This window comes from Poeciliopsis prolifica, unplaced genomic scaffold, assembly GCF_027474105.1.
Source record: "Poeciliopsis prolifica strain line A6 unplaced genomic scaffold, Auburn_PproV2 SCAFFOLD016, whole genome shotgun sequence".
In the NCBI taxonomy this organism is placed as follows: domain Eukaryota; kingdom Metazoa; phylum Chordata; class Actinopteri; order Cyprinodontiformes; family Poeciliidae; genus Poeciliopsis; species Poeciliopsis prolifica.
This window is the reverse complement of record NW_026562391.1, coordinates 10,495,114-10,515,033: the sequence shown is the minus strand read 5'-3', so window position 1 is coordinate 10,515,033 and position 19,920 is coordinate 10,495,114. Positions and strand designations below refer to the sequence as shown.

Genomic DNA, 19,920 nt, shown 5'->3' with positions numbered 1-19,920 from the left:
AAGAAAAAAAGCCAAACATCAAACACTCAACCTTAGAGATACATCAGACTTCAACCAGGCTTGGTTGATTTGTTGGAACTGAAGTAACATTTTAAATCTACTAAAATGATGCTTTACTTAGTACTTTTTTAAGTTAGCTTCACACTTCATGCCATTCTGAGTTGAGTTCAAAATCCCTTTTTAAGAAACAAACTCTTGGGAGAAAAAAATGGCATACAGAGATGAAATTTAAAAAAACAAAAATTCCACAGCAACGTACAATTCCTATTGCTAACAACATTTATCACTTTTGTAATTGTCTCAGACTGGAAGGGTTCAAAGTCCAGGGTCCAACCTTCCGAGCAAGGTTCAACCTGACATCAAGGAGGGCCAGAGAACAGAAGTGAAGAAACATTACACAGTGAATGAACCCCTCTAAGTGGTACGATTACAGAAACAGAAGCTGATTACACTATTGACAGAACATTTTAAAACATTTGGAAAAGCCTGGATTCAGTTCTTAGATTGATATTTTAGTTTATATCCGCCAATGAATATTAAGTGAACTTCAACCTTAGTCTCAGTGTTAGTACATGGAAACATCCAATTGATACTGAGAAAATATAGTCAGTTCAATCCAATTATGCAGATTCAGAGTTACATACACTCCAACTTTATCCTAGTTATGAAACTATGCAGTCGAGCTCAGTTTATTTTTCCAATTTGTTTTAGGTCTGAAGAAACTCAGCCGACTGCATCAAGTCAATGACTGCAGCAATAAGTCCTCGTTAACCATTATGTAGCAACAGTGGACAGTGTATTGCACCTAGTTAACTCCAACACAGGAAAAATACTTAGAACCACATTTTACAAATACAAGAATTGAGGGAAGGAATAATAGATAGATGACATTGAAATAGTTGTGGAGCTCCACAGGGTTTAGCGGTGGAGCTAATATTTTATACTTTGCTTCATTTGTTAAACTAAATGAATTAGATCAGTTGGAATTCCCTCATTTCTCTGATGCTGCTGAACGATATTTATCCACAATGCTTGGTGAATCAAATATGTTAGTAAGAAAGCAAGCGTGTATAAATTGTCTGATTTCCTGTCTGTCAACCTCAAGTTGCCGGACAGCCATCCACTCCGAGAAGGTTTCTGCTGAAGGTTTCTTCCTGTTTCGAACGCATCGCTCACTGTGCTTACTCAGGATGGAGGACTGCATGAAAATGAGAAGTTGCTGTCATCTACATTTCGATGGACAGTTTCACTGATTAGAATTAGCGATTTGCTTAATCTTATTTTTCTTACAATTGAGCACAATGAAAATACTTATAATTGTTATTGGATTATATGAATATACTTAATGTTTCTAAAAGAATGTATTAAATAGAACTTTAATGCTTTTTTCATGTGGGTCACATGGGATTTGTAAAAAATGAATGAAATAAGCAGAGAAAATATTGAAACTGGCCAGTAATTCGCAGCATCCTCAATGGTCCCTTGCTCCCTCCTCCTCAATGCTTCATGTCGGTACTTGGAGGTAATGAGCCATTCTATAGTATTCATGTTGGCTGTTGCTGGGAAATAGTTCAAGATAATGAAAGGCCATTACAGCCAGCTGAGTGATCCTTCCCCCCGTTCCCCCAAACCTCCCCCCCTCGCCTCCTCTTAGTTCCTGTGCATGGTCCAACTGACCCATCAATGAAAAGCCACTTTCTTCCCCATCTCTGGTGCATGGCTGTGCAGGAGAATGAGAGGGAGACGTGGACAGACAATAGCAGTAACCAGGCGCTGGCCGGACACACAATGTGAGGTCTCTGTGCACCAAGGGAACAGCTAACAGAGGGGCCATTCTCAAATGTTTCACCGATCCCACGCCAGCTTTTCTCCTCACTTGAATTACGTAGCAGACACATGCATATTCACGTGCTGATCAGATCACCTCATCTGAAACACTCTGCAGACTGATTAAATTAGCAAGGGAGCAAGTGAAGATGGACACATGTGGAAGGTGAATTAATTATTTTGTGATTACATAATGCTGTCAGTGAACAATTGCCTGATTGTCTAATCTGTGCTGATGGTACTGTTGGGCATTATGCTATTTTAGCTTCAAAAACACTCTGTCAATAAACATATTGGTCTATTGCATGTTGCAATCTAATGCAAATTTTGTTGGTTTTGTGACTCCTGGCCAGCAAGTAAAGACTTTTAGCATGTTTGTTTAAGGTTTATGTGATGTTTAAAATCTTTGGGTGAAACCTACAAACGAAAATTATTTCTGCCTCCTGTGAATTGGTATTTTTAATTTCCCTGATGTTTTGTTAAATGGTTTGTTCAATTCTTCACCTCTAACCTTTGTGTATGAACCAGTTTTGCAGTGGAAATATTATCCAACCTTTTCATTGTCAAAACATCCACCCACTGGATGTTTAGATCCAGTGCGTGCAAAAAGTATTTACAGTGTCTCACTTTTTCCAAATGTTATGTTACAGCCTTATTACATATAAAGTAAAGACTATGAATACCTATGTAAATGTGATTTATTAGTTTTTGTTTTTAAAGAAATTCCCAAAACACTAAAACCAAATTTTCTCCATTCTCATAATGGAGTATTTATGTGAAGAAATTTAAGAAATAGGTTCACTTAATATAATTCGGAATAAGGCTGTAACATAAGAAAATGTGGAAAAATTGAAGCAGCGTAAATACTTTCTGGATGCACTGCATCTAGAAATATCATTCTGCTTCAGATGTTTTCACTGTGAAAAAGGCTGTTACCTCTGAGAGCAAAGTATTAATGTTTCCATTGCTGGCAGTAAAACCAGTTCTCATAAAAGACTAGAAGTCACCAAGTATACAGTACAGACCAAAAGTTTGGACACACCTTTTCATTCAATGAGTTTCCTTTATTTTCATGACTATTGACATTGTAGATTCACACTGAAGGCATCAAACTGTGAATCAACACATGTGGAAATATGTACTAAAGTGTAAAACAACTGAAAATGCACTTTATATTGTAGTTTCTTCAAAGTAGCAACGTTTTGCTGTGATTACTGCTTTGCACACACTCTGCATTCTCTTGATGAGCTTCAAGATGTAGTCACCTGAAGTGGTTTCCACTTCACAGGTGTGCCCTGTCAGGTTGATAAGTGGGCCTTCTTGCCTTATAAATAATTATGAAAATAAAGGAAACCCATTGAATGAGAGGGTTGTGTCCAAACTTTTGGTCTGTACTGTATACCTTTGATCTCTTGAAGCAAAGCTACCAATTTCCAGTGGTAAAAAACACTGGAAATACAGTGTTATTCAATAACAGAACAAAACAAATAATAACAGAACAAATGTAGGTCAACGTGCAAATCAAGACCTTTTGATTTGCATGTTGACACCTGACTGACCTGGCAGTTGCATACTGAACTGCCAGATGCTATAAAAAGGAGGGACAACGGAAGTTAAACAAAGGCAGCACAGTTCTTTTTCTTTTAATATGTACAATATATGCAATATGGCAAACCTTGCACTGAAAACATGTTTCTTTGCACCAACTTAAAAAAAACTGCTCTAATTTGTTACAGCTAGTTATAACAGTATTGCTCAAGCTATAACTCTGATGTGAATAATCCTCGCATGTTTTTGTGAAGCTGTCCCTTAGATTGTTTCATTTTCTGCTAATTATTTCAGTAACTCTAAACCAAATGGGCTTGCTTTTTTAAGGGGAAGAGACAAAGCGGAGAGCGGGAGGGGTAGAAACCCAGCCTTCAGCGATTATTGCGCACAAGCAAAACCGTGACATCTAAGAGATGAGTCACCTCATGAGTTGTCTACATTAAATTCCATTCATTTCTGTATTAGATGACGGTTCAACCTACCCAACATAAATATTTGCACTGAAAACATTTTTTCTTTGATCCAACTTCTAAAAAGTACTCTTATTAGTTACAACTACGTTTATTAGTTCCACTCAAGTTACAACTGTGATTTCAGAATTATTCAAATCAGAATTATACCTCGAGCAAAACTAAAATAGTTAGCAGTAACAAACTGGATTATTTTTTAAAGTTGGCTCTAAGAAAGGTTTTTTAAAGTGTGCTCTACCACATCAAACAACAACCTATGTGTCACTGAAGTGAACAAAAGACACTCCAATTCTCTTCTAGTTGAATGCACTGACTTGAGAAAAAAAACAAACATGCTTTATGAATGTGACGTTAGACTGAGCAAGTGAATACATGTGTTTTTCCTTTCCAATTTGAATCTTTATTTTGAGCGCTTCAGAGTCACATTGTATTTGTATCTTTTACTTTGCATTTTAGTTTGCAGTCGCTTCCTTTCGCTTCGTCTCATTGATGCTCTTTTGTGAATCATGTCCTGAAACCCACATTTCTCATTGCATGGTGCAATTGACCACGAGAACTAGTGCAAACAGAGATACTTCCTTGTAGCATTTTGGATGAATTTACTCGTCCTCCTTTCTGTCCACTGGCTAGTTCCTCTTTACTTTCTTTCAGATACAGTAAGTTTATGAATTGAATGTTGCTTTTGCTTCCAGTAATTCTTAATCTTCGGCTTTTGCTTGTCATTCTTGTTCAGATATTTCCAGGAAATCACAATCCCTATTTTATTAAGTATACAGCCGACAGTAATTACATACTTTGATGTATTTTACTGTGATTCTATGCAGAGCAACACAAGTTTGTGCATAGTTGCCTAGGATAAAGGAAAGACTATGTGGTTTACAAAAAGTTTAAAAGTATATATATATATATATATATATATATATATATATATATATATATATATATATATATATATATATATATATATATATATATATACTTATATATATATATATATATATATATATATATATATATATATATATATAGAGAGAGAGAGAGAGAGAGAGAAAGAGAGAGAGAGAGAGAGAGAGAGAGAGAATTTTTTAAAATCAATTTTGTACTTGCAAGACAGCTAAACACAGTCAAATTACATGAAGCTCTTCTAATAACACAGCTTTTTATTTATTGCAGTTGGATCAGGACAAATACACAGACAAAGCAGTAAGTTCTCCTTTCAATCCTTTCACAGTTTGGTGAAATCCTTCATGAACCTTAAAACTCTTTGGTCGGTGTGACAACCTATAGACACCTAAAGGCGGAGCGATCACATGGTAGATGAAAAACAATTAACAATCAGTCATCACGGCACAACGCACCACGAGCCTGATTGTTGACCGACTGTCAGTGCAGGGATTCGTTGTGGCTGGCAGGTCAGATGTGATCCTGAATCCGAGTGACAGCAGGCTTTACTCAACGGAGGGCCGGTCCGCGCCGTCATCACGGCTCATGTTTAATTAATGAGGAGGCAGCGGCCACGGGAGAAACTGGCTGCTTCTGGTTTCCAGACATAAATACAAAGCCGAGCCGGTCGGTCGGAGAAGCAGAGAGGCACGAAAAGGAGAAGCGGAGCGCTCCGAGGGGGGATTTCGCACAGAGGAAGACCAAGAGAGTCAGGTAAAGCAGCTGCTCCGCGCGCAGCGGGTTCGCCCCGGTTACTGTTGACAAAGCGGGTCGCTGGCGGTGAGAGCGTTCATCCTCCAGAACCCAGGCTGCGTGTCGCTGGCGAATAACGAGAGATAAGAGAGATAATCTTGTTTACACGTTTTCTTTTTGTTTGTTTGTTGTTGTTGTTTTTTACTGAATGTCAGCCAGGTGTTTGTGAGTAGAAACACTAAAAAAAAAAAGAAAGAAAAAAAAAAAACGCCGTACAAAGACAAACTACACCAGTGAGCGCCGCTCTGACCGAAAACAACATCTGACACGCTGATGTGTGTTAAACGGCGCAAAGTGGCTCTGGCTTTGAACGGAAGCGGAGTTTTTTTTTTTTTTTCACCCTTATTTTTCCGCTCCAAGGCGCGTTTTGCGTGTCGTCGCGTCACCGCCGCCGCTCTGTCTTCCAGCTGAACTCTTGTGAAGTGGACCGCTTTGTTAAGAGCTGCTGCCACTTTGGCATCACAGCCTACAGACGTGGCAGGCTTTCACCACACAGCTGTTGCGCGCAGCGTAAAGGAAACATCTGATTTCAGCTGTCTTTGTTCCGAGCGGCTCTCACATCTTTATTCTGCCCGGACAAAGTTTCAGCTTCCCGGTTCGGTGCGCTTATGTGCAGTTTAGTGTTACAAGTAAACAACAAGTAAAACTAGTTAGAATTTTTTTTTATAAAGATTTCTATGGTTGAAACTCCTGTCGTAATGTTTTGTTTTCACTTAAAACTAAATGATATATTTACAGTTTTGGAAGTTTTGTGTATTAGTTTCAAGCTTCGTGGCATAAGTACATTTTCCCATCAGGAACTGATGACGTGAAGGACGAACAAACACAAGTGATTGTCTCATAGATTAGTTTATAAAATAATTGAAATAAAACACAGGCCACTTTTCTTTTTCTAGTCAAACATAAGTTTAATCACATTTTTAATTAGTTTGGCTGTAAATGCAAACTAATAAAACATCTTGTCAAACAATATATGTTTGATAAGATTTTGTGATTTATTGTGTGCTGTAGGGTTCTCTCTTTTACCATATTCTTTCTGCTGTAGGGGCCATAAGAGCATTAATAAATCATAATGTATCCGAAAATCTGGGTGGTTCCTGTGTTCTGTTTTATGACAAAAACATGTGTCTGTAGACCTCGCCTCATGTCCAATATCCCCTGGAGATAGACACTAGGCCCTGTGGGGTCCTACAAGGACAAGTGGGTACAAACAATGTCAATAAAATTTGGTGTAGATTCCTTTGTAAATTAGCAAATTAGATTTTCATAAGCAGTGGCTGTAGAGCTCAGGATTCTGTGCAAAAAATCCCCCTGAAGTACAGTTTTATAATCACTTTTAACAGTAGCACAATACATACCACAAAATATTGTGTTCAAATTCTAAATCCACAGCACTCATCCGTACTTATTATGTAGAACAATAAAAAACAGAAATCACTGGCACAGTTAAAAAAACAACAACTTTTTCTTGTATTCGTCCATTTGTAGTTTAAGGGTGAACATCAGGTTCCCATGCAATGGAAAATTAGATGATATTATTTTACAATGGTTATCCTTGTTCAATCTTGTCAAATCTATTACAGATGGATGAGTTCTGTATGTCCTTGTTCATCTGTATTTGGTTCATGAGAACATAATTACATGAGCGCGCTTCAGTCTACAGTGGTCCCTGCACCAAATGTCAGCATAGTTTAAAACCTGCACAATCATTTTTTTTTGCATCTTTTCATCTATGAGTTTATGTTTCTTTTTATTACTTTGTATTTAAAAAGCAAACACAAAGCAAACGTAAACCTCTGCCGATCTGTTTTTGAGCGTAAAACAGCTCACTCGTTTTCATTTTCATTTTAATCTTCAGTATTTGGAAAAATAAAAATGAAATAGTTTTTTTTTCTCATGAGAAAATTCAGTTACAAAATATGTTCAGTCCTTCAAAGCCATTTGCAATTTTTTATTTTATTTAAGCTTAATGTTATTTATGCAGGTACATTTCTGTGATAAATAGGTGAATGAAAGAAGCCTCTTTTAAAAAAAGTAACATCATATTGCTATAAAATAGCAGATGGTTCAATATGTACACCATGTGAACAGAAAAGGTAAAATAAAAGCAGGAGATGTCAGCAGCCCATACAACATTAAAAACCACAAACAGCCATTCAGTGCTGCACCCACCCTGTCTTGGCAATAATTTTAAGATCCATTGATATATGTCTGTCTCAAGTTGAGAAAGATGGAAAGACATAAAGGAAAGAAAGCACAACCTAGTGAGAATGCAGTCAAAAGTTGCTGAAGGATGATTATGTTGCATAAGGAACCGCAAACTTAGACATCAGTGCAGTATGGCCTTCCAAGAAGAAAGCACAGTCTCCAGTTCAAACTATGGGGACAGTTTTCACTGAGTCATTTTTCTGAGTGAAAACTTTTTTATGCTCTCAGAGATCATTCTTTTCATTTCAAACAGTGTATTTTCTTTTTCATTTTTATGATTCTGCTTTAGACTTAGCCAACCCGTGAAGGGGCCAACCAGTGTGGTGCGCTGCTGCACAGCTGTGAAGTGCACACGCGCATTTGCGTGCTTCCACTTGATCCCTGCAGCATGGGAAAATCATAGTTGGGAGCGAAATGAGGAATGTCTGACCCTTGGCATGCATTCGCAAGACTAAACTGCAAGTTTTTCATGTAGAGATGTAGAAATGTCTGTTTCCCTGCCTGCCCCTGGTCTCATGGGGCTGATAGAGGAAATGCAGATGTGTGCGAGTGTGTGCGCATACAGCTGGAAAGAGCTGTGTCTGTGGGTGAAAACCGGGAGGGGAAACAGTTATGACGAGAGACAGGAGACACAGTCATTTAAGAGAGTTCCTGCTGAAGGCCAGTCCTGCTCTTTGAGAGTCCATTGGCAGACTCGCTTCTTTGTAAATTACCATTTCTAGGTCAGTGTTGGCAAACTCCCTTCCCTTCATCCTCACCCCACCCCACCCGCAGCCACCTGTCTAACCAAGGCCAGCCCACACAGTAATCTGTGGTGCTCGGGTGAAACATAGAGCGGCGACATGTGGTAACTGTATTAACCAGCCATGGCATTACATGCAACCAGGAACGGATGCACAATCTGTCGGGGTAGAGACGGTTTGTGTTGAATATTGATCGCCTTACATGAAATCACATGAGATCATAATGTAGAGAAAAATTCCTTTGCATGTAAAGCACAGTGATAACTCCACAGAAGTATTGAATTGTTGAAGCTTGTTTACCACAAAATGCATGAAAACTGCAGCGATAGTGTTTTAGTTACATACAACGCTGAAATGTTTGGCGTGGAATAAATGCACTGCTGTACTTCTGTGATTTAAAGTGACATGAGGGGAGATTTAATGCTTTTAATTTTCCAGAAATACTCTTTATTTAACTTACAAAGAAATTAGGTGGCTGTTTGGCAAACAGAAAATAAATCAAGCATTATTGCCTGAATCCTTTTCATTTTTAAAATATACAGTATTGTAGGAATTATTGTTTACGCACGTAATTCATTTCCGATTGTCGTATAAACCTGCAGGGTGTTTAAAGTGAAATTAGACCCAACGTCATATCCTGACTCCAGCATGTTATTGGGTTTAACCCCATATCTCCCTGAGAGGACAGCAGTCAACCAAAACTCTATTTCCACTAAACTGTGTATGTCCTCCATAAACAGACGTCACAGTCTAATTGTGACTTTACAGAGTGATTTTCACATATGTTTTTTTTGAAGTCCTGGCTTGTGGTTTCCTCTTTCTTTGTTAGTCAGATGACTTCCACGGACTCTTCTGCTGTGGGAGTTAGAAATCAGTCACGATGGCTGTCTTGCATTTGCATTTGCAGTGATCGTATTTGCAGGTGCTTCTGTGGTTGTGAAAATCCACATAGCCTGAATCCATATTGTTCCATGATGGTTCGGAAGTTGATGAAATCTTCTGAACCATCTTCATGAACTTCATGGCGCCTTGAGGAAATTTTAATTTGTAGTCCCACTTGAAGTTTAGCGATGTACAATTAGAACCATATTTAGACTAAGAGAAATATATTTTTGATTAGAATTTCACTCTTAGATCTATTGTATATTAACTTGTTATTTATGAATGTAAAAATGTAACGGTAAAGATTTCTGTCAAAATCATCAAATATCAGCTTTTAGAGGTATCCATCCATCCATCCATCCATCCATCCATCCATCCATCCATCCATCCATCCATCCATCCATCCATCCATCCATCCATCCATCCATCCATCCATCCATCCATCCATCCATCCATCCATCCATCCATCCATCCATCCATCCATCCATTTTCTAACACCCTTGTATTTTACAACGCTTCCTTATAATGTAGAAAACAGTTTACTTAATCTTTGACAAAAGGCTTCAAATGTTGGTGCTGAGTAAACGTCTTTATTATGTTTTCAATCAAATGTCCTCGACTTGTGTTTACACACAGCTGTCCATACATTCACAGCAAAGAGCCTTGTGCTGAAGCAACAAGGTGAGCTTTGTGCTCTTTCTTCACCAGGAATGTTGCCACTTCTCTGTCTGAGAAATTCAGGAAACTGTAATAAGAAATGCCTCTCTTTTGTGTACACTGTGTTCTCTGACAGAAATAACACGGTTCTCCAAAGACCTTCTAATTTGGCCTCAAGCTTAATAAACAGTAATCCAGAGCCAGGGGACAAAGCGATGTAAACATGCCACAAAATGAAGACTCTAAATTAAGTTAATGATGGTAATAAACTGTGCTGTAAATGTGGGTCACGGTAAGTTGACTGCCGACTAACAGCACGGGTCGCCTGTTCAATAGGCTTTTGTAGTCGTAGCTTGATAAACAGCTCAGCACAACTCCAAATCAGGCCGAATTATGTGTTGAACCTACGGGTGAAAATATTTTAAGGATTTAGTCATTTAACAACAGTAAACAAGGAAGTTGGTTCCAGTCTCAACAGGTTTTTAGATGTCTCACCTCAATTTTTTTTTTTTAAGTATTTAGGTCTTTGCAGAACTGATAAACTCATTTGTAGAAAGAATATCAGCACCAACATTACTATTGTTTAACAGCTCAGCTCTCTTTTCCTTTTTTTTTTGATAACGAAGTTCCATGACTGAGGTTGAAAGGCATCCTTGCCATCACCCTAATTTTTAGCTCCAGATTCCAGTCGGGACTCTGCCCGGTTAAAATAAAAGATTATTTTAACTCATAATCTGCCAGGGATACGAGTAATTGCGGACATAACTCTATATCTTAGTAGCATACTGTGAGACAGTGCTCAACCAGATATAACTCAGATGTTGTGACTACTAAACCTGTTTGTATTTGTCTCCTTCAGACTCAACCGAAGAAGAGTTTAGACGGCATGCAAAGTTGTGAAATTTCCTCAGACAGCACTGATGATCCTCTTAGTAGTGGCTTTCGCCCTCATCGACAGCCTCGAATAGTAGTAATTGGTGCTGGCTTGGCTGGCCTTGCTGCAACAAGGGTCCTACTGAAAAACGGATTCGCAGATGTCACCGTCCTAGAAGCATCAGACCACATCGGTGGGAGAGTTCAGAGTGTTAAGAACGGTGAGATCATGCGTTGCGGTTTGGCCAAAGTTTTTGCTTTGAAAACTTTAGTTTAAACGTAGGGCACAAGACGGCCACTAGGGCGTGGGCTATTTTACCTGGTCATCAAGGATAGTTTAATGTTTTCAGTTTAGATACATCTGCAATATTCATTTCTGGTCTTAAAGTGCCAAAACCCTCAATTTTTATGTTTCCTTGCTTAAATTAAATGAATGGATCATTAGCAGAACTCAGTGATAATGTTTGACACAGATGTGATGGAGCTTGATTACATCCAACACAAGCTGGAAGAATCGGAACTGGACAGCACTGATATAAAGAATACATACATGAATTTAAAAACTCTCTTTACCATGTAGTAAATCTATGATGTTATCAAACTTGACTTTCTAATTACCTGATTGAAGTTGAGCTATTCAGACTTTATGTGCAATGTTGTTCATTCAGACATAATTACATCTGAGTAAATCATAACATCAAACAGAGCTCATGTATTTCAGTAATTCAAATTTTGTTGTTGTTGTTGCAGGAGAAGCAACTTTGGAACTTGGAGCTACCTGGATTCATGGCGCCAATGGGAACCCAGTATACCACCTGGCAGAGGAAAATGGGCTGCTGGAGCACACCACAGACGGAGAGAGGAGCGTGGGACGCATCAGCCTGTACACCAAGAACGGCGTGGCTCACTACCAGACCAATGAGGGCAAAAGGATCCCCAAAGACCTGGTGGAGGAGTTCAGGGACGTGTACAATGAGGTGAGACTACACAGAGGTGGATAGGTGAATTCATATTACCATGCACCAATTGTGCTGTGCGTGGTTCAGCCTCCAAAGCAAGAGAAACAACTTTGTGTGCTAATCTCTCAAAGACCATTCTGCAGGCAGTCACAGTGTAGTAAGCGGGTTATACAAGGTCACCAGTTACTTTTAAAGTAGGTTGCTGTGCTGTAAAAATGTAAGCGCTAACCCTTTGTTTAAAATTCAGAAGGGGAAATTTCCACAGATGCTAATTGTGGGAGTTTGGAAAAAAAGGTGTAATAGTAAAAACCTAAAAATGTAAATATAGTCATGTACTGGGAAACAAGGAAATGCTAATACATAAAACAAAGAGGAGCTGTGATGTTCACAGACAACATCATGATTTCGTTTATGATTTTATGTCCTCACTCTTTATCCAGTTAATTAAATAGTGATATGAAAAACATAATAATAATAACATAATAAAAAATATGCATCCTAGAAGCAAGACATCAGGCATCTGATAGTTCAGGATATCTGGTTGTTCATATAACATACATTTCTGTGACATGATCTCAATCTTTTTAGGACAGAATAACATTATTCATTAAAAAAGTGTTTATTATTATGTGTTCAATAAAGCAGCTTGGAGCAGACTGAACTGGTAGAGGCAACACTGCAGGAGTAACATCAACATTTAGACTGGTAATATCTTTGAATACAGTTTTGATGGTTTTGATATTCACATTAGTTGTAACTTTCCATCCACTTTACTCAAAATAAACATTTTACCTCTGCTCGTCTGATGTATTCTGGACGTGAGTAATGCAGGTTATTCTTCCTAAGAAATCCAGCTTCAGTAACTGGAAGTTGAGAGATTGTGGCCTGTGATTGTTTTCCCTTGAAACATGTTGAAGCATAAATAATTGCTCTTCCTGCGAAAGATCTGTTCAGGGACACAAACCAGCATATGTTAGATGTCAGTAGGTGTGATTTCACTGGACTCCTTTCAAAATTTTAAAATGACACTGTATGACATAACCTAATTACTTCTTTTTAAAACAGGGAAAATTGACAATCATCCTCACATGTTGGTTTTTACAGTTGATAATAATGTCATCTATACTCTTTATTTGTTCTATTTTCTTAAAAAAAAAATCTCGGTATATTGTGAACCAGGTAACCAGAACATAGCCAGTTATATTTTATTTTTTACATTTTTATTTCTTTTACATTTTGGCATAATTGAGATGCGTTTCTGACTCGAGTGAAGCTTCCATTGACTGACTTTCTTTCTTTACTTTCCTTCTCTTTCTCTTGTCTTGAATTGTTGCATTCCTCCCTCCTGTAGGTATATGAGCTGACTCAGGAGTTCTTCCAGAATGGGAAACCAGTTTGTGCTGAGAGCCAGAACAGTGTCGGCGTTTTCACTCGAGACTTGGTGCGCAAGAGGATTACGGTGGACCCTGATGATTCTGAAAGCACCAAGAAGCTCAAACTCTCGATGCTTCAACAGTACCTCAAGGTACGTTTGGGTTCTTCACATCCATCTGCGGATTTTTGACAGTGGAAAAAATATTCAAACTGTTCTTAATATTTTTTACAAATAAAAATAGTTTTAAATATTTTTGTTTGCATTTGTGCACAGCCCCCTTTATTCTGGTACCCTTTAATAAACCATTAAATGAATGGCCTTCAGTTTACTGTGTTCCCCTGTTTTAGCTTTTTTGGTCACAATTAAATATTTCTAATCAGACAAGGATATTTTGATTAAATACAAAAATCAATTTGCAAATGATTCTGGAGAACATAAACAAAATGTTGCTTGTCCCCATTGTTTATGATATTGTATTATGTGAAGTTGGTTAAAACATCTCAAAAAGAAACATTTTATGCCCCAGTCTAAAGAACTAAAAGAACAGATGAGGAAGGGCTTTAGGAACTCAACCAGCAGGTCACAAACAAATCCTGAACCCCATATAAAGCCCTGCTGACCTCACTGGTTTCCATTAAAGTAAGAGTTCAGATTTAAGAACAAACTGTGCGCAATGACATCATTGTGAGAGTTGAAAATCCAAATCCACTGCTGACCAAAAATAACACAAATGACTGAAATGCATCTTGATGATCCTCAAGATGTTTGGAAAATATTACAATTCCTAAGTGAAAATAACGTTTTGATATTAGACCAGTTTGCTTTGGTAGGATTTAGGTTTTTTTTCTTTAATGAATTAAAGCATAATTTGAAACTCTTTTTTGTATTCACCTGGATTATATATGCCTGATATTAACATTTGTTGAAAAAGAAAAAAAAGGATTAGCATGACAATCAAACAAAATGGCAGAAATCTGTATTGTGACAAGTACATTTTCACAGCACTGAATGTTTGTTTTTTGCAGGCTTTTTGTAGTTTTGTTGTGAATCACTTTGATCATTGCATGCAAGTTCTGACATGTTTGAAACAATAAGTTTAGGCGAATGTCTGTTGCGGTAACAACTTAATTACTTTTCAGTCGTGTTGCAAAAGGGATTTGATGTATGCAAGAGTGATATATTGATGTCTTTCTTTAAGGTGGAGAGCTGTGAGAGCAGCTCACCCAGCATGGATGAGGTGTCTTTGAGTGAGTTTGGAGAGTGGACAGAGATCCCTGGCGCACATTATGTCATTCCTGAAGGCTTCGTGAAGATTGTGGACCTCCTGGCCCAGGACATCCCATCTCACACCATCTGCCTTTGCAAACCAGTCCGCTGTATCCACTGGAATTACTCAGCACAGCATCGAGAAGTCATCGGCAAGGGCAGCCATGTGCAGATGGAGGACAACCACAACGACAACAACCACAGCCACCAACGTAACGAGGATCCCCTGATCCTGGGTCAGCCCATTTGGGTGGAGTGCGAGGATGAGGAGTGGATCCCAGCAGACCACGTCATCGTGACGACTTCCCTCGGCGTGCTGAAGCAGAACCACGAGGCCATGTTCTCTCCATCTCTTCCCGAAGACAAAGTCCTCGCCATCGAGAAGCTGGGCATCAGCACCACTGATAAGATTTTCCTAGAGTTTGAGGAGCCCTTCTGGAGCCCAGAGTGCAACAGCATCCAGTTTGTGTGGGAGGATGAAGCTCAGCTTGAACAGCTGGCCTACCCTGAAGATTTGTGGTACAAGAAAATCTGCAGCTTCGATGTCCTCTACCCACCAGAGCGTTATGGCTACATGCTTAGCGGCTGGATATGCGGCCAAGAGGCGTTGCACATGGAGCGCTGCGATGACGAGACAGTAGCTGAAACCTGCACCGAGCTGCTGAGGCGCTTCACAGGTCAGGACGCACACATTCAAGCACAGGAAACTGGTCATCTGTTTCCTCACTTCATGAGCCTTCTCTAGACAATTTTTCAGTGAACGTGATCGTCTGAATTAACTTGGTAACCTTGGATGACTAAGAGTGAGAATTTTTACGAAGTGAGTCATGAGTGGGTCATTATCTGGGAGTTGCTGTAGCATAACTGATGCTGTGATGTAATCTGCTTTCCTAGAAAAAAAAGTTTTACAAAGGAATCAGCTGAATGACTCAGCTGTACTTCACTGTATGTTACTTCGTTACATTTTGTCACACAACGTCCACGAGCTTTAATGTATTTTAAATATTTCCATATGACCGATGAATAAGGTAGAGGATAACTGTCGAGTAGAAGAAAACTCACGCACGGTTTCAGCATTTTTCACAACTGAAAAGCATAAAAATAAAATCCCGTCTATTGTATACAGTAGACAGGATGTCAACTGCATATGGAGGGCAATAATAAAATCAAAGCAGCCAAACATCCCGGCAGCAACTGGAGAAATCATGGAAGTCCACAGGTCAGATGGGAGAGTCCGTTTCTCTAAAGAACCTCTATAATGATCACAGACGCAGAACTGAACGCTGAGTGTCGATCACTGAGTAGAGGAGACAAGCCTTGTTCACATTGTTGGAGGGTGAATAACTCAGGGAAAAGTAGCGTAAGGGCACCAACGTGATTGCAACAGAACATGTAACCTGTTCTGTGGGCTGATTTACTGTGTGCTGAATGGCAGTAGGTCAGGAAGGAAGTACAGAACACACACAAGTCTGGCTTCTTCCTCTGAACTGGGTCACAGCCCAAGTACAGAGGCTGTATGTGTCACTTCATGCTGAGGTCAGTGCACTTGCTATTTATGTATAATGTGAATTACACAAGTTATTCTCTCACACACACACACATAGAGAGAAAAATGGTCTTTATAATGTAACAAGTACAAAGCCACGCATGCACACGCACACACTCCTCAATTAGGTCTGTGTGTTTTTATTTATGCAGCTGTTGTTTAATGACATATATCCTCACAGGGGAGCCTCTGTTTGCACTCAAAGTTCTAAGCAAACGACTTCGACTAGTTGAACTTTATCTTTTGTTGTCAACAGTGGTTCAGTCATGTGACATACTGGAATATAAGCGACAAAGTGGCCTCAGCTCTTTACGTCACCTTTTTTTTTTCATCTGATTTGTCTGCGTCAAAATACAAGATTACAGCGTCAATCCCCCTTATATAAACTGATTTTAGATTAAGTAGCCAGAAACCGTACTCAAAATAACTTCAGTAGAAGAAAAATAATTTACCCCAAAAAATTACAAGTGTAGGGGTACTTGAGTATTACTGTGTAATCTGATTTAATTTGTTAAAATATTGTAATTATACAGAAATTATACAAGTGGAATTATAAAAGAGTAAGTAAAAATAACATCATCATAAGATGAAAAAAAACAAACTCAAGAAATAGAAAATAACACGAAGCTTTTTTACAAACCTTATGTCTCACCGTTCACATCACTGTTTTTGTATCAGGCAGGTTATTAGTCAAAACATACTTGATGTATTTTGTGAAATAACCAGAGTAGCCAAAAATTAATAACAAGACTTTATTACTCAAGTTGAAATAAAAAAAAATATGATGCAGTAAAACTGCTCCTAAATATGTTCTTTCAAAGTTACTTGGGTAAATGTCGCTAACTAAATGTGACTAAAAAAGTTACTAGTAGCTACTTACTACTGGTTCTAGAGCTGTTGTCTTGCTATATTTCTTGCTTTACTTTGCGCACCAAAGTCTAAGAGTTAAGTACATAGCAAATACACTTCATTTAAAGATTGAACTGTTTTTCTTTTACTTAAGTTCTTCCCTTTTACTGATCTGTAGCTTGACTACAGTTAATGATTCAGCACAATGTCACAGTGAGTCATGTGCTGACAAACCCATAAAGGAAACAAGCATATACCTACACATGCAGTCATGCAATAGATAACCAGAATCTATGCCATCGTCACAGTCGTATCCTAATTTCTTCATCCCCTATCAGCTACAAACCTTGGTCCTTACTACAGCTTCCTCTATGTCAGCATTGATTTTATTTATCACTATTGATTTAAGATATAAGATCTTACACTTAATCATCATGCATATACCCTTTGTACATTTGAACTGAGTCTGACCTGTACTAAAACACCACCTGTCTGAGTTTTATTACGGCATGGAAAGCAAACTCTGTTTAATTTGAACATTCAGTAGTATGCATGCTGACTTTTTCCCTTTATGTTGTCTGTTGATAGGGAATCCTGACATTCCAAAACCCAAGCGTATCCTGCGCTCATCTTGGGGCAGCAACCCCTACATCCGAGGCTCCTACTCCTTCACCAGGGTCGGGTCCAGTGGACAAGACTGTGAAAGGCTGGCCATGCCGCTGCCTTATGCGAACAGCACAAAGGCTCCAGTAAGACAACTGCACAAAGTACATTTCATGTTTTTCTCATTTGCCATGCACTCAAAAAATTCTTTTTTTAGGGGTCTCACAATCTGAAAACATTTTACCCATTTTGTCACTTTGAAACCTTCAGCGTGTTTAATTGGAATTTCATGAGACAGGCCATCACAAAGCTTTTCATAATTGTGAAATGGAGAAAACATGTCAGTCTCAAAGGTTTCTTACTGAGAAATAAGAGTGCGTCACGTTTTCTGCGCTAAATAAATTATCATGCAATCAGTTGCCTTCAGAAGTCTAAATACTACAGAGTGTTTTACCTGTAATTTAATCTCGGTCTCAATCCAGTTGTTGTGAGAAGGCCTTACATGCTTATTAGAGAACATCAGTGGACAAACAGCATCATGAAGATGGAGAAACAGCAAACAGATCAGGGAGAAGTGGTGATGACAGCAACTAAACTGACAGTCTCTTAATCAGGGGAGACAAGAGGCCTGTGGTACCTCTGGAGGAGCTGCAGAGATCCACTGCTCAAGTCTACTATTTTTTGATTGAACAACTATTAGCTATGCACTCTAGAAAGCTGGCCTTTATGGGAGAGTTGCAATTAACAGACATTTGTGAAAGAAAGAAAGAAAGAAGAGAAAGAAAGAAAAAAAAAAAAAAAGAAAGAAAGAAAGAAAGAAAGAAAGAAAGAAAGAAAGAAAGAAAGAAAGAAAGAAAGAAAGAAAGAAAGAAAGAAAGAAAGAAAGAAAGGAAGAAAGGAAGAAAGAAAGAGAAAGATTTAAGAAGCTTGTTTATTGTTGTGAAACCATGTGCAGGTGTAACAGCAGCAAAATGTAATTCAGCTAATATTGATTCAGGAACACTGGGAAACTGAACACCAACTAAACACCAGCTGGAAATGCACCAGCTTTTTATTTTACATATACAAAATTAACATTGTTCTCATTTTGCACCACTAGGGTTTGCAAAACAAAATGGTTGTAAAATACAAAGAAAATCCTGATTGTAATGTGTCAAAATGTGTGAAAGTTAATGAACAGGTTTTCTGTCACCCATTCAGTTCAGATACAGTCATCCTAAACTAGGTAAATATATGCATAGATCTAATATGTCTACACAGAAATCAGCAACCGTCACACTGCCAACACATTTAGAACAAATGGTGTCAAGAGAGCAAATGTTAATTGTTGCCCACAAGGGTGGAGCATGAAACCTGATAATTCTGGGCGAAGAGGAAAATGAGTGAGAGGTGTGTTTGATAGGTGGGAGTTATTCATGTACATTTGACACTCCTGCAGGGAAAGCATGACCTCTCTCAGCTGAGAGTCCTTCAGGCCAGCCAAACTAAAATCACACTCAGGTTAGCTCCTGCAGCACTTCAGCAAGTGAACCTCCAACGAGGGAAAGAGAAATAGAAGACGATGCCTCTGGGAAGGCTAGAACCATATGATACTGACAAATGCTGCTATTAATCTGAATTTGTTCTCTAACATGTTTTCCCTTTTGTCTCTCCCTCCCACTCCCCCGCTTTCTTTTGCTCCTTCCTTAGCCGCTGCAGGTCCTGTTTGCTGGAGAGGCCACCCACAGAAAGTACTATTCCACAACACATGGTGCTTTGCTCTCAGGGCAGAGAGAGGCCACTCGCTTGATGGAGGAGTACCATGACCACAAAGCCTAATATAATCTATATAAAGATATTGAGCCTCCAACTAGTAAAAAAATTACAAACCATTGACTTAAAGCTTTCTGTCTTAAATGATTAGGTTCCATGTATAAGCATAGCTCGGGCATTATTACACTGATAAATGAGTATTTTTCACGTACTGTAGGTTTTAAATCAGCTTAAGTTCATTTTAAATGTTTTGTTTTAACAGTTATCAACGGTGCTGTAATTTCTTGTCTTGGCCATTCTTTCATGACGCTGTTACAGTTTTGTTTTTTTTCTAAATCAGGAATTTAACGTTCATAGCAGCAACATCTTTAATTTACATTTTTATAAGTGCCTTCTGTATTCAATATCATGTTTCTTCAAAAATAATGAAGATAATTAACAAAAATTGTGCAAATTTTAACAAAATAAAAGTTCTATGATCATTCGCCAGCATCATAGCTTTTTATAAGAAGGTGTTTCAATCAACTGGAAAAAAAAGTAACAAACACCAGTGGTTTTTCTGGAAGTAATAAAATCACCTGAGTCCATTAAACATTAACACAACATTTGGTTGTTTGTATTTGAAGTTCCACTGAAACTCAGGGACAACATTCAGCATTTGGCCTGA

The 19,920-nt window shown here is 38.5% G+C and overlaps 1 protein-coding gene across 1 annotated transcript; it reads left to right on the top strand.

The window, feature by feature from the left end:
• Positions 1 to 5,370: 5,370 nt before the first annotated feature.
• Positions 5,371 to 19,737, top strand: smox (spermine oxidase). The gene is made up of 7 exons (XM_055040978.1): positions 5,371 to 5,501; positions 10,890 to 11,124; positions 11,654 to 11,880; positions 13,214 to 13,387; positions 14,436 to 15,180; positions 17,487 to 17,647; positions 19,191 to 19,737. Exons 2-7 carry the CDS (start codon positions 10,917 to 10,919, stop codon positions 19,317 to 19,319), a joined length of 1,644 nt encoding a protein of 547 aa, XP_054896953.1. The 5' UTR covers positions 5,371 to 5,501; positions 10,890 to 10,916; the 3' UTR covers positions 19,320 to 19,737.
• Positions 19,738 to 19,920: the final 183 nt, after the last annotated feature.